Here is a 27,856-nt window from a genome sequence, read left to right as displayed (position 1 = left end):
AGTGTTGTTTTTTCCTTGTCAGTTTATAATATCTATACTGTACCTAACTGTGTAGAGCTGATTGAGAGTACTCTTTTATACATAATTGTATATGTAAACACATTATTTCATTATAAAATTCAGAAAACAAAAATCATTGATGAGAGGATTATCATTTTAGGGGTAACTATCCCTTTCATACCAGGTGTAAACAAGGTCTAAGAGACCCGATTCGGACATAACTCAATTTTGTTTTGTTTTTTAATGTGTAGTTACTGTGTGTTTTGCCTTTGCACAGCTGCACAGGTGTCTTGTTTTTAAAGAAGTTCAGAGAAGGGAGAGAGAAATGGAGAGAAAGTAGTGAACATCCTCTTAGAAATCAGCCTTCACAAATCAGACTGCAGTACTGGATTTTCTGACAGCCAGACTGTGCTAATGATGACCTGCTTTCTATGCCTCCTGTTCTCTTTTTCAACACACAGACACACACACACACACACACACAAACACACACACACATTTGTGGATCGTGGATGCTCTGCCATCTTCCTTTACCTTTTCTCAACATCAGGCTGGGGCTGTGTGCTATGTAGGGCAATATAAATTAGCAAAGTCTATTCTTATAGCTCTGTGGAGTCCTTTGCCCACCCCTCACACTGCCCTCTGTGTTCCTCTATTCTCAGCTCACTTCATTTGTTCCGTGATGCCATCATTTTGTTACAGCAATGTTGCAGTATTGGGTTAGATGATTAAAGGCAGATCATAAAGCATCAGTGTTTTTATGTGGTCTGCATGACTTGCTTGGGCCTCTGTGTCTGTCACTGAGGCAGCATGAGCAACTGAGCTGCTGTGAGAGAGATTAATGACTTGGGCAAACATAATGTCTCTGACAAAGGGCTTGGTAAAAGCTCTGGGATAATAAATGTGTGCAATTCAACCCTGGTTAATTGTTTGAACATTTGATGTAAAAAATGTAACTCAATCTCTTTTTTCTTTCCTCTTCCTCTCTCTCTCTCTCTCTCTCTCTCTCTCTCTCTCTCTGCAGACTGTCTACAAGCCTTGGCTCTGTGCTCAGTATTTCCAGAGCCCTCAGTCAGGATGCAGTCATAAGATTCCTTGTAAGCAGTACTGTTTAGAAGTCCAACAGAGGTGCCCCTTCATTTTGCCTGACAATGACGACCTTATACATGGTGGCACTCCAAGTTTTATATGTGCAGGTTAGTATCTGACAAGTATTTTGAAGATCTCAAACCTACAACCAGAACTAAACTGTTCAACAGAACTATTGTTCCACAAAAGTTAATCCTGGCTCAGGAAACGTTTTCTTTTCTTTTCTTTTTCTAAGTAGTATCTGTATCATTGCATTATGCAGTGTTATTTATCATTAAGATGTTGTTAATTATTCCATATGTTTTGCATCAAGAAACACTCTTATGTTATTATTAATAAAGTAGCCTAATGAAAAGTTAAAATGTTATATACAACAGTTAGTTCCAGTCCTCGAATCTGATTAGACGAGAGACGTTCCATGAGTACTGATGGTCTCACACCATCAGCACTCGGACGCTTCACTGTGTGTAAAACTCCACTTGTGTTCGTGCCGTTCTAAACTAAACTAAAAGTGTAAGAGCAGTGCAGATATGTTAATAGCTACTGTATATCTGTCTCTTTACATTTAATTTTGTGACATTACATATTTTAGCCAGCAGGTGGAGGCAAAAGACCATTTTTTTTGTGTAATATGAGACAGTTGGTGACGTGAAGTGAGTCAGCGTCACTCAGTGTTTATATTCAACAACACTCCATGATGGCTCATATTACTGCTACACTACTAAAGCTAGGAAATAGCTTTAAACGGCTTTAAACTAACAACTTCAGCATTAAGGCTCATCACAGCTGAGAGACACAACAGACTAATTAATTACACAATCTCAAGGCACTTACCTCTTACCGGACTTTCCACATTGGAGAGGACAAAATGGCAGAGGAGATTGCGGTTTCTATAGTGAAAGACTCTTGCGCACCTGCTACCGCGAAATAGAGAGGAATACCCCCGCTTGGATGGCTGTTTTTCCACTGAGAAAACAGGATGCATTTCACCAAAATTACATCTTCAGAAAGCTGAATAACACACTACAGCATCATCAACAGGTGATTACACACACTCCATCTCTCTCTCTCTCTCTCTCTCTCTCTCTCACACACACACACACACACATCCTTGTTTCTCCAATAACATGTTAGAAACAGCCCAAGCTGTGATACTAGTAGTTCTGAAGTGATCTTTTTGAGAGGCTTGGACGCATCATTTGGTTTGAACCAGCAATGGCTGATTCTGATCTGTCGCGTAAGAAAGTAGTTCCATACACAAAGGCGTTTTTTTTTTGACCGTACTCATTTTTTCCAAATTTTTTAAAATGTACTTGTTAATTGTTCATTCGTGCCTGTGGCCGAATCACAGCAGTGCTGATGCAGGGCCATATTGCACTCTGCTCGTGTGATATTGTTTAAATAAAACATAGTCTAAACTGGTTGTTCTCAAAGTGTGTGGCATGCACCCTGGGGGTTGGGGGCCACAGAGGTATTGTAGGGGGGTGCGGAAGACTGCCCGTTCACACATCTCATTCACTTTCTCACATTTAAATTTACTGCGATGACAGGAGAACAGAAGAACCAATGGCCATGTTCACACAGCAGCAGAATACAGTCGACAGTCCTGTATTTGAGTGCTTAATACTGTTCAAACACAGTTCAGTTATTTACTAAAGTAACGACTGCATTCTATAACTAACCACCAAATTTTCAGGACTCAACCACATTTTCGGCAAACCCGAGCTGCGTGAACATTATATGACGTGACAGATAACTAGTTGTCCACTGCGTTGGACAACTAGGACAACTAGTTATCTGTCACGTCATATAATGTTAGAGCCACTGAGCACTGAAAATGCACGTCTTGTGGGTTTCATGTGGGTTTCATTAACTCACAAAGACACGACGGAGATAAAAGCTGCGTGTCATCTGAAGATCTAGCCGCTGTCTTCCACCGGAGCTGTTCGCAGACACGAGCCACACGACACACATGCCTGAGTTCTGCACTTGGTTAAAAAGCATTCAAAGCCACTGTCGATTAGATCTGTTGTATGAACTCGTGCCTCGATTACACTTGTTTATTTAATAACACAGCTTCAGTTGTTATAAATCTTTCTGGTGTTATGGACATTGCCATCTTTGATATTTACTTAATTGTGTCACTATGGTTAGAGGTGTTACTCAAGGCTATCGGGAGAACAGAATACAGTTGTGAATTTCATTTATTTATGCATATAAACAGACAGGGTCATAGCTAGGGAATTCTGGGCCCCCTGAAAGAATAGTAGTGTGGGCACCCACCACCCATATCCTATAAAGCTCAGAAGCATCTAGTGTTTCCTAACCCAGTATTTGTGGACCTCTATTGGTTCATGAGGAAACTGCAGGGAGGTTTTGAGTTTGTGAATGCCAATGACAATAGAAATATTTAACAGTTTTTTCACAATATTTTACACGTGAACATGGAAATAGGTTAATGTTCCTTGAAATTTTAGGGGATGCTTTAAGCAAATAATTTAGGACATATGGGTAGGTATTACATTGTATGCAATCACAAGTTTTATTTATTTATTTTTTTTTTTGCAGAGTACCACCAATTTACTGCAGCATTCTAACAACAGGGGTTTGGCTTGTAATACGTTACCAGTCATGAGTAACTGCATCATTACAGCAAAACCAAGTAAACACATTAAGTAGCTCTAAAGCAGAAAGATCAACTGAAAACCAGGTTTCATTAAAAAGTATAAAATAAACAAATAAAAAAACATGTAATTGATCCTTAGATCAGAGCTTGTTTTAAGCTCTTAATAGTAATACTGCAAGGCCTTGCCTTCCTAGCTGTGATCTACTGCTATTCTATACAACGTCAACAACCGACAGCTGAAATCTTAGTCCGATCTGAAAGCTCTAAAACAAAGAGCATTTCTCATCAGTATCTCTGTAATCTTTAGAATAAATAGGTTGGGAAAATATTTTGATGAAATGCTTAGTGTTTGGATCTGGTGACATCTAATGGACAATTGTGGGAACTGTTCAGAGTAATCAAAATTTAGTTTGAAAAACAAACAAACAAAGATCCTTTAGCTGTAATTCAGGAGTAAGTTATCCTAACATTTGAGAAATCACAGAGCTGCATATAATTGATAAAAGTTGATTCTGTGTATTCATGTTCTGTTTGTTTAAATTTGTGAATGGAATCAATACAAATTGTTAATGAAAAAAAAGTATAATAATAACAATCAATAATCTAATAATAATTGTCCTTATTCTAAGGCTGCGTTTACACGGCAAGGCTTAATGCACAGATCTGATCTTTTGACCGTGCCCGATTATTTTGTCCCGCCCATTTACTGAAGACAAGACTCATATCTGATATCTGTGTTTACATTAATCACACTCGGGTTTTGAATGGCCTTGTGCTATTTCATATTTTCAGATGTAGGCAAAATTGCACGTGTTTGCAATTAATTAGGCAAAAAAGGTGAAAGCGACTTTTTACTGCTGCCATGGTAAGCACGGCTTTAATGATTTCAACATCGGTCAGACGAGAAGTGTGGCTATAAGCCCTATTCGAATGGGATTAGTTTCCTGGACATACACTGATCAGCCACAACATTAAAACCACCTGCCTAATATTGTGTAGGTCCCCCTCGTGCTGCCAAAACAGCTCCAACCTGCATCTCAGAATAGCATTCTGAGATGCTATTCTTCTCACCACAATTATACAGAACGGTTATCTGAGTTACTGTAGACTTTGTCAGTTCGAATCAATCTGGCCATTCTCTTTTGACCTCTCTCATCAACAAGGCATTTCCATCCTCAGAACAGCTCACTGGATGTTTTTTGTTTTTGGCACCATTCTGAGTAAATTCTAGAGACTGTTTTGCATGAAAATCCCAGGAAATCAGCAGTTACAGAAATACTCAAACCAGCCCATCTGGCACCAACAATCAAGCCACGGTCCAAATGATGAGAGAGGTGAACAGAGAATGGCCAGACTGGTTCGAACTGACAGAGTCTATGGTAACTCAGATAATTGCTCTGTACAATTGTGGGGAGAAGAATACCCCAACACAAAGAGTGTTGGCACTGTTTTGGTGGCACGAGGGGGACCTACACAAAATCAGGCAGGTGGTTTTAATGTTGTGGCTGATCGGTGTATGTCTGTAAAGTAATTATTACTGCAGACGTCTGTAATATTTACCGTCAATTCACATTAGATAAGCGATGTTAATAAAAATCACAGAGTTGGGTGTGTCTACAGCATTTACACACTGCTGTCACGCGTAGAAAATGTATACTGTGCTGATTAATTATGCAGGAAATATTAAACATGAGCATATACTGTATCTGTGATTATTAGAAGAAATCAATTGTAATGTCTGGCTGAATACAACAGAACTGGTGACATTGTCAAGGCCTTTAATCTTGAATTACACTCTTGATCTAAAAATATGGACAATCCCTTCACATTATGTAATTTTATATTCCGAAACACGGGGCTCAACATAATTTCCCGCACTCACTCTGCTCAAATCATAATTAAAAACTGCTTATTTCTCTTTTACATGGGTAAATATTTAATATTTAAAGAGCTCAAGAAAAAAACATCGGAAAAGTGCAGATTTACGGGCTTTTTATTAAAGCTGTTTTGGTTATAATGAACAAATTACCATTATTGATTGAGTGCATAAACAACCAGTGTTCAAAACAATGTCCTTACCTTACCCCGATTCACTACGGTAAGCCTATAAAAATGATTTGTATTTTGAACTGTTGGGTTCGATTTGGCGCAAAATCACTGGCTTATGATCTTCATCCTTGCGTCATTACATCATATCTGCACACACAGGAAAGAAGTGCAGACTGTCTCACGTTCCGGCTGGAGAAACGAACAACGCTGTTCAGCTCAGTTTAGTAACACTCACACAGTTCAGGACAGCATCGTTGCAGTCTAGATGGATGTTTATCTGCTATCCGTTTGGTGAAGTTGTTTGCCTGCTATAATGCTTGGACATGTTTTCTGGTAGGGTTGTTGAAGTTACCTATCTGTCACTCACTCGATGTTGTGTCGATGTAGTGACACTAGGGGTCTCCCTTGGGAGCCCCAAACACCTCTGCTTTTTGAAAAAAGGCCAGTGGGAATTGGCGAGTGGAATTTGCATGCCAATCCCCCGGACATATGGGTATAAAAGGAGCTGGTATGCAACCACTCATTCAGATTTTCTCTTCGGAGCCGAGCGGTTGTGTTCAGCGAGCTGAATTACTCTGCAGATCAATTCACCTCGAAAATCTGTTGGATTTACGGTGCATTACAGCGGCTTCTCCCCCTCTTGCACTGGTGAAGTGCAGAGAACACCCCTAGGCGCTTCAGCAGCTAAAAGAGTATATTCTTCCTACTAAAAGAGTATATTTCCCCTTCTTAAAAGAGTGGCATTAACGGAGAGCGTCTTTTTAAAGATGTCTCTCCGTTTGTGTATTTCCTGGTTGCGGTCGTTACGTCTCTGCTTCCGATGGCCACGATCACGGTCTAACACACTTGGGCGCTGCCCACGCGGAGACAGCGTATGTGGACGGGTCATATTCTCACTGCGAGAGCGTGACCATGGCAACTTTCCGGTCGCGGTTTTTCCTTCATTAGAAGGAAAGACCACCCCAGCGGCTCCCCGCCTCGGTCCTTCTACCTACGGGTTTGAGGCTGCGTCGGTTAGTACTGGGGGCGATTTGGGGACCCCAATGGGAGCCACTCCGCCGGGTAACTCCCCACGGACCTCCCATTCTCCAGTACGCTCATTTGCACTGCTGGGATGAGACCGCCAGCTCGTCTCAGGGTGAGTTTGCGATCTTGTTTCGGCGCTCGCGAAGTGGATGAGCTCTCGATTGCAGCATCGGAGAGCGGGCTGTCCAGTCTGACGTTGAGGACTCTACTGGGCTCCCACCTTCAGGTGTGGTCGTCCAGTCACAGACTGACGTGCAGCTGGCAGCCATGCTTGCCCGGGCAGCTACGTGTGTCGGGCTGAAGTGGAACCCTCCACCCCCCCGAACCCTCACAGCCTGATGATTGGTTCCTGGGCCCGGAGCGCCGCTCACGGCCGCGCTCTGCCCCGGTACCTTTCTTCTCAGAGGTGCATGAGGAGCTCACAAGGTCGTGGCGGGCACTTTTCACTGCCTGGACCTGGTCTCTGAGCTCCTCTGCTCTCACTACCCTCGATGGTGGGGCTGCCAGGGGGTACTCGGTGATCCCCCAGGTGGATAAGGCGGTTGCGGTGCACCTGTGCCCGCAAAAAGCCACCACCTGGCGGGGCCGCCTGAGACCCCCGTCCAGCGCCTGTAAAGTTATGTCATCTCTGGCGACTAAGGCCTGCGGTGCCGCTGGACAGGCTGCCTCAGCCCTGCATGCCATGGCTCTCCTGCAAGTGCACCAAGCCAAGGCACTAAGAGGGTAGTTCTGACCCGGGATTGATGCAGGAGCTGCACTCAGTGACCGACCTCGCTCTCCGGGCAACAAAGGTCATGGCGTGGTCTCTCGGGCAGGCGATGTTCACCCTTGTGGTCCAGGAGCACCATCTATGGCTCAACCTGGTCGAGATGAGAGAGGCTGGCAAGGCACAGTTCCTTGACGCCCCCATTTCCCAGGTCAGCCTGTTCGGCGACACCGTCGAGGACTTCACCCAGCAGTTCTCGGCGGTGAAGAAGCAGACGGAGGCTATACAGCACATCCTGCCCCGACGTGGCTCAAGACCCCTCACCCCGTCTGCTCATCGCCAAGGGTGACCTCCTGCAGCAACAGCACCGGCTCCGCTGCAGCCCGCCCCCGTGGCCCGGCCCTGGCATGGAGCCCACTGCAGGAAGCATATGCCACCCGTCTCACGGCCGGCCATCAAGAACCCTAGGAAGGCTTCGAAGCACCCCTGAGATGGGTGACCATGGGACGAGGAGATCCGCTTCTATGGAACTGGTAGACAGACCACTCCATCCCCCGGTGGAGGGCCGGGAGGAGAATATTTTGTTTCATTTTTTGCCGCATGCCCAAGAGGCTATGGTACCCAAAACTTCAACAAAAGAGTGGTTTCCTTGTTCTCTGGGTCACATGTCAGATCGTCACATCTGTTGTCCACCGTCCCATTTCGGCAGGTTTGGCACTCCAGCGGCGGATCCCCTGCCCCTGCGTGCCCAGCTGTGGCACAAACATGCCCACACCGGGTTGGCTCCGATGGACTGCAGGGACGATGTTCCTCCTCCCCCCTCCTTGACCAATCTTATGGTGGGTATCAGGAGCCAGGTAAGTGCTTCGATGTCCCTGGACTCAGCATAGCCACAGGGCTCGAGCCCCCACGAGGCCCCACCCGCCGGTACGTCTGACGTGATTATCCCCTTGGTCCCCCTTGCCCAGAGTTTGGACGCGTGGCTTGTGCCCGTTGTGATGACTAACCCGGACCGTCCGACTCGGCTACGCGATTCAGTTTGCCAGGTGCCTGCCCAGGTTCAGCGGCATCCGCTTCATTGCGTGCAGAGATAGAGCCTGTCCCTCCAGCCGAGATGAAGAAAGGGTTTTACAGCCCTTACTTCATCGTACCGAAGAAAGGCGGTGGGTTGCGGCCAATCTTGGACCTGCGAGTTCTGAACCGGACCTTGCACAGACTCCCATTCAAGATGCTGATGCAAAAACGCATTTTAGCGAGCATCCGGCATCAAGATTGGTTCACGGCGGTAGACCTGAAGGACGCATACTTACACATCTCGGTTTTACCTCGACACAGACCCTTCCTGCAGTTGGCTTTCGAGGGCCGGGCATACCAGTACAAGGTCCTCCCCTTCGGCCTGTCCTTGTCCCCTCGTGTCTTCATGAAGGTCGCAGAAGCAGCCTTTGCCCCACTAAGGGAAGTGGGCATCTGCATACTCAACTACCACGATGACTGGCTGATCCTAGCTCACTCTCGAGAGTTACTGTGCGCACACAAGGACCTGGTGCTCAGGCACCTCAGCCGTCTAAGGCTTCGGGTCAACTGGGAAAAGAGCAAGCTCTCCCCGGTTCAGAGCATCTCTTTTCTCGGCTTGGAGTTGGACTCAGTCTGGATGACGGTGTTCCTCACGAACGAGCGTGCACAGTCGGTGTTGAACTGTCTGAAGGCATTCAGACAGAAGACAGCGGTTCAACTGAAACTTTTTCGGAGGCTCCTCGGGCATATGGCATCCTCAGCGGTTGCCACACCGCTTGGGTCGATGCATATGAGACCGCTTCAGCACTGGCTTCAGACTCGAGTCCCGAGATGGGCATGGCGCATTTCTACGGGCAGGGGTTCCCCTAGAGCAGGTCTCCAGGCGCATCGTGGTTACGACAGACGCCTCCAAGACGGGCTCTATAATCTCTGGGTTGAGCCGGTTTCGTCCCGTGTGTTGTCAGATCCGAACATGTAAGTTCCGGGACAGCTGGCCGGGTGTACCACTTGCATATAGCGCCATTCCCCTCCCATGTGGTGAAGACATGCGCCTTTGACTCCCAGTCGTGTTCACAAGTTGTGATCCCTGGATGACTTTCCTCCTTAACCCTGTGGCAGACGAGTTTGCAGAGAAACTCGCTGCTGGCCCAGTACATGTGTTAACTAAGTGCTGTACTGGGGTAGGTGCTCCACATGCGCTGGTTCTCCATAGGTAACCCCATGTGATAAATCTTCCGCTAAATCATTTCCCTGTCGGTAAACTGTGTCTTCCTTGGGCAGAGGCCCCTCTGCCCCTGGTCACCATGCTTGTAGAAACTCCTCCCCCCTCGGGTAGGACCTACCATGCGACTTCTCCACGTGACGTACTTCCGAAAAGACTCGGTAAGACCATGTGATGTATTTCCACTCAAAATACCTCCCCCCCCCCCCCTTCTCTGGGCGGGGTGTGGTATCCACGGTGTGTTCCCCTTGGGAGTGACACCCCCCCGATGTAGACATTTATGGCCCCCAGTCAGTTAACAAATTCCACTCTTTTTGGGGAGAAAAAATAGGAAAAGAGGCCACGGATGGGCTAGCCTGTCCCTATTTGTTGAGCAGTCGACTTGTTCCCGAAGGACCATTCGATGCTCATAAGAGCATTGGGGGAGGTTACGTGACAGCCTGGTGCGCTGGCTACGTGGCACACAGTGGTCTGCCTGTCTCGCACCGCCAGTCCACGTAACACAGTTCAGCTAGTTGTGGCATTTTGTATAGGGACCCCTAGTGTCACTACATCAACAGAACATCGAGTGAGTGACAGATAGGTCAAAGAATCAAAGAACGCAGGACTGTTTACGAGCCGTCCACTGCGTCTCTGAGTGATAAACTAACAGCTGCTTTCTCTCCCACGATCGCAAAATCGGCTTTGGGGCCGTCACTTAATTCTCTCTCTCTCTCTCTCGTACTAACTACACACACACACACACACACACGCGACCCCTCACAAACATTCTGGCACACATTTTTGGCTCGTAGATAGCTTCGTGCTAAAGCTCAGCTTTGTCCCTAATCTATCGTACAAGCAGATACACACGGTAACTGGTAGATGCCATTGACTGGTTTCTCTCCGCCCACATTCGTGGCCATACTCCCTGGCCAGAAGTCTCGCGTGACATACTCTCCATGAGAGTAACATCCGCCATTTTGTGCGCATCCCTCCTTACACACACACACACACACACACACACTAGCTCTCTCTCACACACACACACACCCTCATGTGTTATAGGATTATTTTGATTTCCATATTTAATCATATCACTGTTTAGTTTGTAGTTCTAAGTCGGAAGTTTATTGACTGCATTGTATTAATTATTAATTGATATTACTGCATAAATAAACTTTGTTTATATTACAAAGAGAAGTGTTTTGGTTTGTTTTGCATACGCCTGTGTCATGCTGACGGGATGTCAGTGCTTGGATTCAAGCCTTCGTTCATTTTTTTTTCTTACCGAAAATCGATATTCTTCGGATGTCGATTTTCCTAAGAAAACAATCTAATATTGAGACTATTTTACTATCTGGTTATTAGTCCCTGATTCCAGGGTGGTGCCTCGTCAATGTTAATCCTTATTTATATTCTGTTGATTTTTGATAATTGATAATTATCTTTGATGATTGTTGAGTTTGAATGATCGATAAGCTAGTGTTAATTTTAATTAATGTTTCATCGATGTTAACAATTAACGATTATCTTTGATAATTGTTGATTTAAAGGATTAAAAAAGCTAACATTGATTCTCATCAATGTTCTATTGATTTTAATAATTAATAATTACCTTTGATAATTATTAATTATTGCTAATAACCAAACTTGCACCTAAACGTAGCATACTACATTTACTGGAGCCCCATATGAGGTTTTAATGAGTTAGATTCAATTAATTAATTTAATATTAATTAATAACTAAAGGAATAATTATTAATTATTTCTGATAGTAACACTGATCAAAACAACCAGTAAAGCCCTACACTAGTAACCAATGACAGGTTCTACTTTGATTTTGTGTTATGACCAAAGAACAAGAAAGGATTGTGTTATGGTTAATGCTGTGCCTTCCAATAACTTGAAATGTGTATGTGTGATGAATGTAGTTTTAGTTTTAGTTAGAAGTTCTATGCCCAGATGTGCCTCAATCTCTGTCCAGACGATAAAGCCTCTGTGAACTCTAATGAACTGTATGGACTGTGCATCCATTTTCTTTCCTATCAGGAATATATGGATGGCGTAACCCACAGGTTACTGTGAACCGACAAGAACTGTTCAGCCCTTCAGTTGCTCTAAAGATGCTGGACAACAACCAACTCTTCAGACCAAATGGGGGAATATTGGGCCTCATGTATTCAGATAGAAGACAAAGGCAGGCCTAACACAGTCATAAAACCGAACTCAGGCCCCCACATACCAAGTCGTAAATCTTACTGATAAAAACTATGGCAAAATCAAACAAATGGAGTCCAAAACAGACTAGAAATCCCATGAAGCCTTGCTCACTAAAGGATCGAACTCTCAACTCCTATTGGATGAGGCACACAACAGAACGTCCCTTAAACCATGACATCATCAGGAGTAGAAATACCCCTGAAATGCTTCCGGGATTTGCTTCCAGCAACTTTGCTTGCAGTGGGTAGATGCAGCTCATCGCTGCTCTCAGGTGCAACCTCGTGTCACAAGGAAGTAACATCTGACTTGAAACTGTGGCCATACAATCTCCATCTCGCTGGACGAGTTGAGATTACTCTGTGTTCAACTGAACACTCTAACAGATCCGAAGGAGACCGCTGAGCAATCCTCATCTTCATCCGTTTGCCTGCTGAAGTGTAGAGATTAAAGATTTCTCTTCCATCTTCAATCAAGTCGACATTTCTGATTTCTCCACCAGCCCGCCGAGAATCAGCAGCCGTGCGCCTGCCGACAGAGCGAGGAAACGGCCTCCCGTCATCACCCGAGCCTCGAGGAACCGAGTCTGAGTTAAAGGATGGATGAACACACATTCTGCATCTTCATGCAATTCAAGTAAGAGGTTTACGTCTGGGCAGAGATAGAATAGTATAGTGTGTTATTCTTGTGTTTCAAGGTTTTTGCTTGTACAGTTTATGGACTGCCATGTCCGCTCATTATTAATACTCAGGGTATTAATAATCACGAATGAGATTTGTTGTATTGTGGTCCAACCACAGTGGGCTGTTGTGCATTTCTGCCATCGCGGGTGAGACCGGCAAACTGAGTTTATCCATTAAAGAATCAAAGAACGCGTGACTGTTTACGAGCCGTCCACCGCGTCTCTGAGTGATAAACTAACAGCTGCTTTCTCTCCTATGATCGCGAAATCGGCTTTGGGGCCGTCACTTAATTCTCTCTCTCTCTCTCGTACTAACCACACACACACACACGTGTGCGCGCGACTCATAGATAGCTTCCTGCTAAAGCTCAGCTTTGTCGTAGCTATCATACAAGCGGATACACGCGGTAACTGGTAGACGCCATTGAATGGTTTCTCTCCGCCCACATTCGCGGCCATATTCCCTAGCCAGAAGTCTCGCATGACATACTCTCCACGAGAGTTACGTCCGCCATTTTGTGCGCGTCCCTCCTTACACACACACACACACACACACACACACTCGCTCTCACTCACACACACACACACCCTCATGTGTTATAGGATTATTTTTATTTCCATATCTAATCATATCACTGTTTAGTTTGTAGTTGTAAGTCGGAAGTTTATTGACTGCATTGTATTAATTATTAATTGATATTACTGCATAAATAAACTTTGTTTATATTACAAAGAGAAGTGTTTTGGTTTGTTTTGCATATGCCTGTGTCATGTGCCCAGATGTCAGTGCTCGGATTCAAGCCTTCATTCATTTTTATTTTCCGAAAATCGATATTCTTCGGATGTCGATTTTCCTAAGAAAACAATCTAATATTGAGACTGTTATACTATCTGGTTATTAGTCCCTGATTCCAGGGTGGTGCCCCATCAATGTTAATCCTTATTAATATTCTGTTGATTTTTGATAATTGATAATTATCTTTGATGATTGTTGAGTTTGAATGATCAATAAGCTAGTGTTAATTTTAAATAATGTTAAAAAAGCTAACATTGATTCTCATCAATGTTCTATTGATTTTAATAATTAATAATTATCTTTGATAATTATTAATTATTGCTAATAACCAAACCCACTCCTAAACGTAGCGCACTACATTTACTGGAGCCCCATATGAGGTTTTAATGAGTTAGATTCAATTAATTAATTTAAATATTAATTAATAACTAATGAAATATTTATTATTTCTGATAGTAACATTGATCTAAACAACCAGTAAAGCCCTTCAGGAAAGTCCTGGTTACTTTTGTAACCTCCGTTCCCTGATGGAGGGAACGAAACATTGTGTCCTCCTTGCCACAACACTGAACTACCCACTGAAATGGCCAGGACCTTGTCTCGGCTCCTCAGCACAAAACCTGAATCAGTGGTTGCATACCAGCTCCTTTTATACCCGTTTGTCCGGGGGAGTGGCATGCAAATTCCACTCGCCAATTCCCATTGGCCTTTTTTCAAAAAGCAGAGATGTTTGGGGCTCCCAAGAGTGACCCCTAGTGTCGCTACATCGACACATGGTCTCGTTCCCTCCATCAGGGAACGGAGGTTACGGAAGTAACCAGGACGTTATATTGCTTGTCATGCTTTTATGAATCGAACATTACTTGTGTGTTTACCGATCGCGATGTATCTATTTTGTCTGGTGAAGTTACTGTGACATGTTTAATATTGATGACTTCTGAAATGTAATTGTTATATTGCATATTTAAGCATATTATTTTTATGTTTAATAAAGTATATTTTATCCCCATCATTATTGAATTCTTGTTTTATGTGTTTTGGTTTATGGTGTTATTGTGTGCATTGCGTAGATATGCTATTGTAGTAACTGAGGCTGGACAATATAGTATAAAATTAATAAATTCTTCTATTGAACTTGAATCAGCCATATCATGAGTTTAACCTCATTGAAAACGGTAGTACAATTCAAACATTAATAGAAGATAAAACACTTGAATAATCATATTAAGATATACTTCTCGTGGCTGAAGAGAGTCCCCTGTTCTCTAATACACTGCTTTGAGTGTAGTGTTAGAAAAGCGAGTAAAGTGTTAAATTCATTCAGATATGTAAATAAGAGTGTTGTTTATCTTCATCAAAGCAAGTCATATTTTAGTTTCAAATGTTTAATCATATAACATAATAGCAACATGAAAATAGCACATTATGACTCCGGCTCCAGTCATGATCACACACAGGCGATGTCCAGATAAGCTCAAATGGGGAGATTCATCCGCCAGACGAGCAGTGCCAGGACACGACCGATGTAATGTATTATTCCGCAATTTGCTTGCAATTTTAAATGTCGCTAGAGAGCACAAAGTTACGTAGTGCAGGCTTAACATGTCTGTTCATACTGGATTAATATTACCAGAGGTTATTTTTACGTCATTTTACAGGCTGCAATTTTTACCGGCGCAGGAATGCGCGGTCCAGAAAAAGTCTGGGAAAATTACTGACATGACTGATTCGCACGGGATTAAAATTACTGAGAAGCCCAGGTATTTATTACATTACCCCGCATCCCCATGTAAAAGGAATCCTGTGTGAATAGGGCTAGAAGTCATGAGTTGTGGGACAGTCCACACGTTTGACAACGGAGTGGGTACACAATTTCTGCCTCAACAAGAGAAGATTTTAGTTTTTGTGTGAACGCCTACAGGCACATCTGCTTTATAAGGACACACCATTAAGAAAAGCCTAGGGGAATCAGATATGCGTGTTTGGACATAAGTCAGATGTTCAAATATTGGATATATATCTGATTTAAAACCACATTTGGTAGAGGCTCAGATCGGATGCGAAAAAATCTGATCTCGCACTGATATTTCTGTTTACATGTGTGCAACAATATCCAATCTGTGTCAGATGCGAGTAGAAAATCTGATTTTTTTTTGTGACAGTGTAAACACAGCCTAAAAAAAGAGAGGCAAATTATTTTTAGTGAGAGCTCTTTAGGCTTAAAAGCTGTTAAAAATCTCTCTCATCTTTTCAAATTACCTACGAGCTGACCATTAAATGGGGATAACTTTATTCAGCATTAAGGCCTTTGCACACCAAACATGAATTTTCGCCACTATTTCATCGCCACGATTAAAATGAACACCCCCATGCAGGGGGGTGGTGTCCTTGGAACCCTATTCCATCATGCCAATTTGATTGGCTAGTAGCGCTTGAAGCTCTGCCTATGCTGAAGTTATAGTGAGCATTTAAGCGGAAGTCAGCTTCATACCATCAGAATGTTTCTCTTTTAGGGCACCGGAGACATCTCTCAAGTACCTGGAACCCTAAACCAATGCTTTGCTGAGCTTCCTGCACCTGGTCAGTGGGAATGAGTTATATTCTTCTCCCTGCATGGGCCAGCAAAAAAGCACCTCTTTAAAAATTCTTCCGGGTTTGCAGTGTGTTCAAATTGCACTCTTAAAACAGTATGTTGAAGAAAACTAAAAGAGCCACTTAATTTTTATTTATTTTTTTTAAAGATGGAAAAGTTTCACAAGTTTCCACTTTTGAGCAAAATATCCCTCTGGCTGAAGGCTGGATTGCTGTTGTCTAACAGTGCTCATTGAGACTGATTAAGCTCAATGTGAGCGTATGAAAACTCATGTCGCTTGGCTTTAGTGGCTCACTGTCATTCAAAAAGTCGAAGCCGCTCCTCTCTCCTCCCACTTGCTCCACTATGGCTCCCGAGGGACAAGATGAAGGGATATAGAGCACAGAGATATTAGGAGGGTATCTCACAGGCTCAAGCCTCCTTTTTCCTCCATATTAAGCAGTTTGCCTATTCAGTACAAGTGCTATATATAGCTTGGGCAGAGCCCTCGCTGACACAACACTTGCTGAGATTGATTGTGTTCATGAAGAACACATGAAAGTCAACACCTTCGCTCTCAGCTCACTTTTGTTCTGAAAGCCAAAGCCACTCCCCTCTCCTCCTGCTGTCTCTCCTCTGATGCTCTCGAGGACCATATCAGTGATACGCGAGAGGATGGGATACAGAGCATGGAGGTTATAGGAGGGTTTGTGCCGGCTATTGCTTTGCGTGCCTCCTTTTACAACATATGAAGTGGCTTCACCTAAACGTGGCAGTCTGCGCCCCACAGCTGGCACGCATGATTCGATCATGTTCAACGGACATGGATTGCTCGCTGGGCTCTCATTAGTGGAACATATATGCACTCAGGTAAGATGCTCGCTGTCTTTTTCCCAAAGGGTGGCAAATAGCACAAAGTGGTCTCTTGAAGTTGCTTAAAGTTTTCACTTGAGCCCTAAAAAAAGGGTTAAGAACGTGTTGGTGCCCAGTCAGTAAATTTCCTTCCTAAGAATGAAACTCAACTTGGTTGCCATTTAGACTCGCATACAAATTCAAATTCACTTCTCACTTCCCTGCTGTTGTGAGCCGGGAACAAGTGTGACATCTTTGCAGTAATACAGGATGGATAGCCCTGTTTTTATTGTTGTTGACACCATGCCAGAAGTTGGCTGTGTCACAACACAGATTTTAGGTGTCATCTAAGCAGCCCACTTGATCTCCTCGCAGTTTTAAGCCGGGAATGAGTTTGTTACATGACACAGGTCATTTCAGAATGAGAATGAGCTTTATTGCCAAGTATGCTTACACATACAAGGAATTTGTCTTGGTGACAGAAGCTTCCAGTGCACAAACAATACAACAAAAAGACAGAGATAATAATAAACAAAAAAGTGAATAGAAAATATAAGTATATATAGAAATACACAATAAGACAAAACAAATAAAAAATACGTATATATACGTCTGTACAAATACAAATACAAATCTATTATATACAGATGCAAGGGAACGTATGGCTGAAGAGGTAGGGTATGTTAGATAAATATAAATAGACTAAGCTGTGCATTGCACATAATTATTGCTCAATGGGGCAGTTTTAACAGTTCATGAGATGGATAGCCTGAGGGAAAAAACTGTTCCTGTGCCTGATGGTTCTGGTGCTTAGTGCTCTGTAGCGCCTGCCAGAAGGCAAGAGTTCAAAAAGGTAGTGGGCTGGGTGAGTGGGGTCCAGAGTGATTTTTCCAGCCCTTTTCCTCACTCTGGAAGTGTACAGTTCTTGAAGGGAGGGCAGGAGGCAACCAATAATCCTGTCAGCAGTCTGAACTGTCCTTTGTAGTCTTCTGATGTCTGATTTTGTAGCTGAACCAAACCAGACAGTTATTGAAGTGCAGAGGACAGACTTGCTGAGTAAAACTGTATCAGCAGTGCCTGTGGAAGGTTGAACTTCCTCTGCTGGTGAAAGAAGTTCAACCTCTGCTTGGCCTTTTTTTTTGAGTCAATGTGGGTCTCCCACTTCAGGTCCTGTGAGATGATAGTGCCCAGGAACTTGAATGACTCCACTGCTGCCACAGTACTGTTTAGAATGGTGAGCGGGGTCAATGTTGGGGTGTTCCACCTAAAGTCCTCTATCATCTCCACTGTTTTAAGCATGTTCAGCTCCAGGTTGTTTTGACTGCACCAGTGAGTGCAGTCAAAACAACCTGGAGCGGAACATGCTCATTAAAGCAAGAAAACTGCCATGTCGCAAGACGAACTTAAGACCTAGTTGCATATGCACGAGGCAAACATGCTGGATAGACCTTGTGGAGCAGTTTCTTCTGCATTTCTAGGGCAATGCTCTTGCTTTCCCCACAGTTGTATGATGGGGACAAGAACACTGTTCAGTCTTTGCTGTTGACGGTATGCCAGAAGTCTCCCATGTCCCAGCGCAACAGACAGATCTGGGGCCTGATGTAGAAATGTTGCGTACACACAAAATGGGCATTGAAATGTGCGTAAGCAATTTCCCATGAACATGTCAGGATTTATACAAAATAAATGTAATATAAATATTTGCGCACCATCTGGACAATCTTGACTGTGCGTGCGCACTCTTTAACTGGTGTGTGTGAATTGGCGACTCCAGCTGGACAAATAATGAACTGAACAGACTGATTATAAACTCTGATTTTCATTTAATTTACAGTTAGAATAAAAAAGGGTTTAGTTAAGCTCTTGAAACAGAAGTAAACGTTATCAAGCCAATAGTCGCCTATATTATTTTTATGAAACTAATTGAAAAGGCATTCAGATATAAGCTGTAAAAGGGAAATATTGGTTTGGGATGCACTGCGTTTGGAGAACTTTCCCATACAGAAGGACCATACAGAGTAGGCCTAACTAAAAATGACAGCGAAGATTTCTTAATTTGACATATTTTCCATTCTATTACAATCATGTACTGAGAAAAGTACAGCCTTTGAATAAAGATTATCTGTTATGCGATGCGCACTTGATGTTTAATGGCTCAGTAAAACTGTAGCTATAAGACAGGCACTGCTGGCCACATTCGGTAGTCGAATGGACCATTGGAGAGACATGTCTAATCAGAAACAGTATTGAACAGCTGCAAACAGGTACAGAAATGCACATAAAATGTGCATCAAATGTGCTGCCTGCTCCAATTCATCCTGACCCTCATCGCAATGAAACCCGATCTAGTCTAATAAAAACATTATGAAAAGTACATATGCCGTTCAGCTGTTTTTTGAATATAAAATACCAGTCAAATATAAAATATTAGTAATGCGATGATATCAGACAATGCTGCACAAGAATTGTAATAATTTTCATTTTGTTTCCAGTAATACATTTTTAACTTAAATAATAAAAACACCCTTAAAATGATTTAAAATGTTTTCTAAGAAGCAAAATTGCTTAGGTTAGATTTATGTCTGCAAAGTTAAAAACATTTTGCCAAGAGATATTCAAGATATATTCTTTGAAAACAAGTTCATATCTTAATAAAATTATGTTTCTTCAAGGTGCAGTATCTAACTTTATATGTGGCATTTACAGTCTTATTTCTTATAATACAGTTTCTCGTACCGTTAAATGCAGTAATCACGTGTCTGGATGGTGAAATGCATATGGCAATTTTATGCAGATGAGGATATGCATATTAAAAACAGCCATTGTACACTCCATATATGGTTATTTTGGGGAGGAGACGGAGTGGGGAATGAATCACGTGCATGTACGCGCAATCTTCCGCTAGACAGGATTTATTAAGGGAACTATGCTCAGGTTCTGGCGTACGTACGGTTTTATAAATCAGATTTTTTTGGTGCGTACACAAAATCTGATTTTGTGCTTACGCATACTTTTAGGAAGAACTCTAAGCAGAGTTTTAGACATGAGGCCCCTGGTAGTGACTGCATGACGCACAAACATGTTCACAAAAGTAATCAGATATCCAGCTGAGCCAAATTGGTTGCACTGAATGACCCCCCACCCCACAATGGGTAATGACGTTCGAGCACAATCAAACATGGCTATGTGCTTTGGTTCGCAAGGCAACCGCCTAACCTCAATGCCATTGTGTACTCCAATGTACGGTGCAGGACTTGACGATTTAATGCTCAGAGGTACAATACCTCCTTGCCAAATATGCGATAGAGGAAGTACTGGCATGCGAGGCACAGAATAGCTTCTTTAACCAAGTAGTTCAGTGGGCTGTGGCCCATACTGGACTTGAGGTGATTTGAATTGGACACTGACAGTCTCCATTCTACAAGCTGCAGGTTATGTCAAGCGATTTGCTGGACTCATATGTGCAGATATCCCCTTTCTGCTGGCCATTCTTGAGATTAATCTTCAAGAGGACTGCATTCCAGTTCACTGTCCTTCTCTTAAAGTTGTTCTTGGCCTTCACACATGTATGAAATGTGTAGATGAAGTGCTCACTCCACTGCAGCCGAGCAACCCTGCATTATCTCAACATTTGGTTACTAATAGCTCAATCGATGGTACAAGTGTGAATGCAAAGACAACTGTGGGCCTCAAGAACAACTGGACAAAGAGATGGGGGGGGGGGGTCAGTCAGCAAATTTCTTTCTCAGGAATGAAACTCAACTTAGTACCATGTTGGCACCTGTCTGACAAATCCATTGTGTCTATTCTCCAACACTTGACAAAGGTCAAGCTGGAGAGAACCCTTCAGTTGCGTCAGTGCCAGCAAGTGCTGGGCTTGATGGCCATTGCAGCCGCCGTCACCCTGCTAGGCTTGCTACGGATGAGACCTCTCCAGTGCTGGCTCAACCAGAGGGTCCCTTATCACACTTTGCAACATGGTCACCTACATGCTAGCAAATATTAGATGTTTAACCGTAAAGGTGTGTCAATCGCCAGTGGCACATAAATCGGCAAAAAGGATTACGGTCAAAGTGCCCAATTTTGAACCATGCGACCCAAATTTTCCCAATAGCCACTGATATCCAATGTGGTAGAGCTGTAGATGCTCCCCCATGGGAAATTCCTTTAAGATTGGATCTACCCTTGCAAACTTGAGGCATGATCTGGCATCCTCGGCCAGAGCTGTGGAGACTGTATGTCTGGGCTCTGAAAGGAGGTTGTCTGACAGAATGGGGTTGTTGCAACCAGTGTTAAACACCATGCTATAGGCCAGGGCCCCCTCAATGAGGCGGCTGTATGCCTTTAAGTGGCAACTTTGCTGACTGGTGCTCCTCTCAGGATGAGGACCCAAAACATTACCCTGTGCAGACAATACCATCTTTTATACAAGGGCAGTTTGATGCAGGACTCTCTTCATCCTTGTTCAAAAGTAAATATCGCTGACATAGCAACCACACATGACTTCTGAGGGCTTGTCAATAAGCAACACCCTCTCAATAGATTCTTGCATGGTGTGAGACATTTGACCTTCTAGACCCGCTACCATCTCTGCCTGAGACTTAGCACTGGTATATGATGCACAAATATGTCCCCAGTTTGAGCCATCAGAGACAGTAAGCTTACACATACTCTCACTGAAGACTGTGCTGCTAGTTGCTTTGGCATCAGTAAAACAAATTGGAGACTTTCAGGCCCTTTCTGTCAGGAACTCCTGTTTAGTGTTTGGACCAGGCCTGTTGAAGGCCATCCTTAAGCCCAGGGATGGTTATGTGCCCAAGTGCTGGCAACCCCTTTAGGGCTCAACTTGATACCCTATAGCTATTCTCTCCTCCTTACTTTGAGTCAGACAAGGCTACTAGATTACAAATGATCTGCCCTGTGAGACCTGTGAGGGCAGTATGCATGCATATCGACAAACGAGTCAATTCAGGGTATATGAACAACTTTTTGTTTGCTTCAGAGGCCACACAAAATGTTTGGCCATCTTTTAGCAAAGAATGTCCCACTGGGTCGTGGATGCTATTATGCTCACATGACTCGCAAGGCATACAATGCCCAATGGGCATAAGAGCTCATTCGACCAGGAGTATGGCCTCTTCCTGGGCATGGCCAAATGTTGTGTCTCTAGAAGACATATTTCTGGCTGCAGGTTGGGCTTCTCCTAACACCTTTTCCAGGTTCTATAACCTGCATGTATCTTCCCTCTCTTCACAAATCTTTACAGAGGAAGAAGGGTGATCACTGACCAATTGGTTAGTATTGGTGTTAGAAACAATGATCTCTCCATTACAAGTGGTGTGAATGAAAGCATATGTGCCAATGTTTCACTACCCTGTTAACTAGTGTCATTTTCCCAAAAGCCATTGTTTCACTAATCTGTCGGCTAGTGTCATGGTACCAAAGCCCTTGGCCACATGATCACTTTGCTGCCCTTATTACAGCTGACTGGTAATTGGTGTTGAGACATTGCTACACTAACAAGCATGGATAGTGTCTCTGTCTTGCCATTGAGCTGTTGGTTTATTGTTCTCACCTCCCTTCCTATTTTAAAATGTAGGAGTGGCTCCAGCAATGCACTGACTTCCCTGTAATGGCTAATAGGCATTGCAGATCAGTGCTACGTTGTGATTGAATATGGCTCCCACATTGTCAGCTTCTGACCCAGCATTGAAGTTACCTACTTGAAAGGGAGCATCTTGTTTAGTACGTAACCCTGGTTCCCTGAAAGGAAGGAACAAGATGCTGCATAGCTTTACCGCAGCTACTGATTTTTCGATATAAGGGACTGAGAGATGCCTTCTCCTTCCTTCAGTCGGAAAATTCTGATGGTATATAGATGACTCCCGCTTATATGCTGAGTATGACATCAGCATAGCCAGGCTTCACTAGCCAATCAACACGTCTCATTCTCTCCTTTCAGGGAACCAGGGTTCCCTATCTGTCACTCACTCGACGTTGGTGTCGATGTAGTGACACTAGGGGTCACTCTTGGGAGCCCGAGACACCTCTGGTCTTTGATAAAAGGCCAATGAAAATTGGCGAGTGGTATTTGCATGCCACTCCCCCGAACATACGGGTATGAAAGGAGCTGGTATGCAACCACTCATTCAGATTTTCTCTTCGGAGCCGAACGGTCATGCTCACTGAGCTGAATACTACTGTTCATTCACCTCTGCTGGATCTGACGGCGCATTTCAGCGGCTTCTCCCTCCTCTGCACTGGTGCACTGCAGAGAATGCCCCTGGGCGCTTCAGCAGAAAAACTAGAGAGTATATATTCTGAAAGAGCATTTTTCCCCTCTAAAAGAATATATATTTCTCTAAAAGAGCGCACACACGGAGCGTCTTTTTAAAGACGCGTCTTTTTAAAGATGTTTTTCCGATTGTGTGTTATTCCTGGTTGTGCTCGTTATCTCTCGCCTTCTAACGGTCACGATCACTGTCTTTCGTGTCTGGGCACTGCTCACGCGGAGACAGCGTTCGTGGATGGTCATGTTCTCATTGCGAGAATAAGTCCATGGCAATGTTGCGATCGGGCTTCCGGGTGAGTCTGCCGGCTCGTCTCATGGCGAGTTCGACCTCTTATTCGGAGCCCGCGAAAGTGATGAGCTCTCGAGCGCAGCATCGGAGAGTGGGCTCGTCCAGTCAGAAGCCTCAGCTGGGCTCCTCCCTTCGGGGTCGATCGCCCAGTCATAGGCTGACGCTGAGATGACGACATGCTTTCCTGGGCAGCCGTGAGCGTCGGTTAGAGTGGATTTCACCGCTCTTCCCTTGAACCCTTGCGGCTCGGTGATTGGTTCCTGGGCTCGCGGCGCCACTCAAAGCCACGCCCCGCCCTGTTCCTTTCTTCCTGGAAGTGCATGAAGAGCTGACAAGGTCGTGGGAGGCACTTTTTACTGCCCGGTCCCAATCTTTTCAGCTTCCCCGCTCTCACTACCCTCGATGGTGGGGCGGCCAAGGGTTATTCGGCAATCCCCCAGTGGATAAAGGCGCTCACGGTGCACCTATGCCCACAGAGCGCCGCTACCTGGCGTGGGTGCCCAAAGCCCCCATCATAGGCCTGTAGGTTTACGTCGTCTCTGATGGCCAAGGCCTACGGTGCCGCAGGACAAGCCGCCTCCGCCCTGCATGCCATGGCTCTCCTGCAAGTCCGCCAAGGCGCTAAAGGAATTGCACGAGGGTAGTTCTGCACCGGGATTGATGCAGGAACTGCGCTCGGCGACCGACCTCACTGTCCGAGCGACGGAGGTCATGGCGCGGTCTCTCGGGTGGACGATGGCCACACTAGTGGTCCAGGAGCGCCACCTTTGGCTCAACCTGGTCGAGATGGATGAGGCTGACAAGACATGATTCCTTGCTGCCCCCATTTCCCAGGCGGGCCTATTCGGCGACACCGTTGAGGACTTTGCCCAGCAGTTCTCGATGGTAGAGCAGTAGATGGATGCTAGCCGGCATATCCTGCCCCGGCGCGGCTCAAGATCCCGCACCACATCTACTTATTGCCAAGGGCGTCCCCCTGCGGTGACTGCACCGGCTCCGCCACAGCCCGCCCCTTTGGCCTGGCCCCAGCGTGGAGCCCACCGCAGGAAGCAGACGCCACCCATCTCACGGCTGCCCAGAACCCGTGAAAGGCTTCAAAGTGCCCTTGAGTCAGGTGACCCAGTGACAACGAAACCCGCTGCTCTGGAGCTGGTATGCAGATCTTTATCTGTTTGTTACCTTTTGCATTTAATTGCGCTGCATGCCCAAGTGGCTGCAGTACTCAAGAGCTCAGCAAGAGTGGTTTCCTTGTTCCCTGGGTCACGTATCCGGTGTACGGCTGGCATCACGACCACCGTCCACCACTCCATTTGGCAGGTTGGCGCTCCAGCGGCGGTCTCCCGCCCTGAGCACCCAGCTGTGCCACAAATCCGCCCCCGATGTGACAGTCTCCACGGGTCACGAGGACAGGCCTCTTCCTCCCCTGTCCCAGGCTGTTCCGGGGGTGGTCACAAGGAGCCAGGTAAGTGCTTCGATGTCCTCAGACTCAGCACGGCCACGACGTGGTGTGGCACCTCGAGCTCCACCCCGCCGCGAGGCTCCACCTGCCGGTACATCCGATGACGTTGTCCCTTTGGTCCCCCTTGCGTGGAACTTGGACACATGGCTTGCGCCTTCCAGTCCGTCACGAGGGCTGGTCCGGACCGTCTGACTCGGCTGTGCGATTCACCTCACCGGGCATCCGACCCAGGTTCAGCGGTGTCCACTTCACCTTGGTGAAAGACGAAAACGCTGCTACCTTGCACGTAGATTGCTACTCTCCCACGGAAGGACGCGATAGAACCTGTTCCTCCAGCCGAGATGAAGAAAAGGTTTTACAGCCCCTACTTCATTGTACCGAAAAAGGCGGTGGATTGCGGCCAATCTTGGACCTGCGAGTACTGAACCGGGCTTTACACAGACTCCCGTTCAAGATGCTGAAGCAAAGACGCATTCTAGTGAGCATCCGGCATCAAGATTGGTTCGCAGCGGTAGACCCGAAGGATGCGTACTTTCGAGGGTCAGGCGTATCAGTACAAGTCCTCCCTTTTGGCCTGTCCCTGTCTCCTCGCATCTTTACGAAGATCGCAGAGGCTGCCCTTGCCCCGTTAAGGGAGGTGGGCATTCGCATTCTCAACTATCTCGATGACTGGCTAATCTTAGCTCACTCTCGAGACGTGTTATGCGCACACAGGGACCTGGTGCTCTCACACCTCAGCCAACTGGGCTTCGGGTCAACTGGGAAAAGAGCAAGCTCCTCCCGGTTCAGAGCATCTCTTTTCTCGGTTTGGAGTTGGACTCAGTCTCCTTGACGGCGCACCTTACGAACGAGCGCGCCCAGTTGGTGCTGGCCTGTTTGAAGGCATTCAAACAGAAAACAGCGGTTCCACTGAAACTTTATCAGAGGCTCCTGGGGCATATGGCATCCTCGGCGGTGGCCACCCCGCTCGGGTTTATGCATATGAGGCCGCTTCAGCACTGGCTCCAGACTCGAGTCCCGAGATGGGCATGGCGCCACGGGACACACCGCATGGCCATTATGTCGGTCTGTCACCGTCTTTTCAGCCCTTGGACCGACCTCTCGTTTCTACGAGAAGGTGTTCCCCTAGAACTGGTCTCCAGGTGCGTCGTGGTCACGACAGACACCTCCAAAATGGGCTGGAGCGCTGTTGGCAACGGGCACGGAGCCACCGGCCTCTGGACGGGTCCGCGGCTGCGTTGGCACATCAACTGCCTCGAGTTACTGGCAATTCTGCTCGCCCTGCGGAGGTTCCGGCCGTTGATCCAGGGCAAGCATGTGCTAGTTTGGACAGACAGCATGGCAGCGGTAGCATATGTCAACCGCCAAGGCGGTCTGCGCTCCCGCTGTATGTCACAACTCGCCCGCCGTCTCCTCCAACGGAGTCAGCAGCACCTCAAGTCGCTGCAAGCCACTCGCATCCCGGGCAACCTCAACACTTCGGTGGATGCGCCGTCACAACAGGTTACCCTCAAGGGAGAGTGGAGACTCCACCTTCAGGTGGTCCAGCTGATTTGGAGTCGATTCGACAGGCACAGGTGCACCTGTTCGCCTCCCAAGAATCCTCCCCACTGCCCGCTCTGGTACGCCCTGACCGAGGCCTTCCTTGGCATAGATGCACTGGCACACAGCTGGTCCCCTGGCATTCGCAAATATGCGTTTTCCCCCAGTGAGCCTGCTTGCACAGACCCTGTGCAAGGTCAGAGAGGACGAGGAGAAGGTCATCCTGGTAAGTACCCTACTGGCCCGCCCAGACGTGGTGCTTGGACCTCACGCTCCTCGCGACAGCTCCCCCTGGGCAAATTCCCCTGAGGAAGGACCTTCTTTCTCAGGGAAGGGGCACCATCCGGCACCCGCGCCCAGACCTCTGGAATCTCCATATCTGGCCCCTGGATGGGACGTGGAAGACCTAAGCTCCCTCCCACCTGCGATGGTAGACACATTCACTCAGGCTAGGGCTCCCTCTACGAGGCGCCTGTATGCCTTTAAGTGGCGTCTGTTTGCTAAGTGGTGTTCTTCCCGTCGGGAAGACCCCTAGAGATGCGCAGTCAGATCAGTGCTTTCCTTCCTGCAAGAGAGGTTGGAAGGGAGGCTGTCCCCTTCCACCTTGAAGGTGTACGTTGCTGCCATAGCAGCACATCATGACACAGTCGACGGTAAGTCCTTAGGGAAGCATGATCTGATCATCAGGTTCCTAAGAGGCGCCAGGAGGCTGAATCCCTCTAGGCCGCGCCTCGTTCCCTCATCGGACCTCTGTAGTTTTTCAAGGTCTACAGAGAGCCCCCTTTGAGCTTTGCAGTCAGCCGAGCTTAAGGCACTCTCCTTGAAGACTGCCCTCCTGACTGCGCTCACTTCCATCAAGAGGGTAAGTGACCTGCAAGTGTTCTCTGTCAGCGAAACGTGCCTGGAGTTCGGTCCGGGCTATTCTCATGTGATCCTGAGACCCCGATCAGGCTATGTGCCCAAGGTTCCCACCACTCCTTTTAGGTACCAGGTGGTGAACCTACAAGCGCTGCCCCAGGAGGAGGCAGACCCAGCCCTGTCGTTGCTGTGTCCGGTGCGCATCTATTTGGATCGCACGCAGAGCTTTAGTGTCTCTGAGCAGCTCTTTGTCTGCGTTGGTGCACAGCGGAAAGGAAGCGCTGTCTCCAAGCAGAGGATCGCCCACTGGCTCATTGACGCCATAACTATGGCATATCTCACCCAAAACATGCTGCCCCCGGTAGGGCTACGAGCCCATTCTACCCATGGTGTGGCGGCTTCTTGGGCGCTGGCCAGAGGTGCCTCTCTAACAGACATTTGCAGAGCAGCGGGCTGGGCAACACCCAACACCTTTGCAAGGTTCTACAACCTCTGGGTGGAACCGGTTTCGTCCCATGTAGTGGCACGCAACACAAGCGGATAAGCCCGGGATAGCCGGCCGGGTGTATCGCTTGCACATAGC

General features: G+C 46.1%; 1 protein-coding gene across 1 annotated transcript in view; it reads left to right on the top strand.

The window, feature by feature from the left end:
- Window positions 1–27,856, top strand: part of nalf1a (NALCN channel auxiliary factor 1a) — a 321,419-nt gene that overhangs the window by 286,459 nt on the left and 7,104 nt on the right. Inside the window, exon 3 of the mRNA XM_051702545.1 lies at window positions 1,025–1,196. Within this exon, the coding sequence (XP_051558505.1) occupies window positions 1,025–1,196 (172 nt within the window). The remainder of the gene's footprint in view (window positions 1–1,024; window positions 1,197–27,856) is intronic.

This window comes from Myxocyprinus asiaticus, chromosome 7, assembly GCF_019703515.2.
Source record: "Myxocyprinus asiaticus isolate MX2 ecotype Aquarium Trade chromosome 7, UBuf_Myxa_2, whole genome shotgun sequence".
NCBI lineage: Eukaryota > Metazoa > Chordata > Actinopteri > Cypriniformes > Catostomidae > Myxocyprinus > Myxocyprinus asiaticus.
This window is presented reverse-complemented; position numbering and strand designations above follow the sequence as displayed.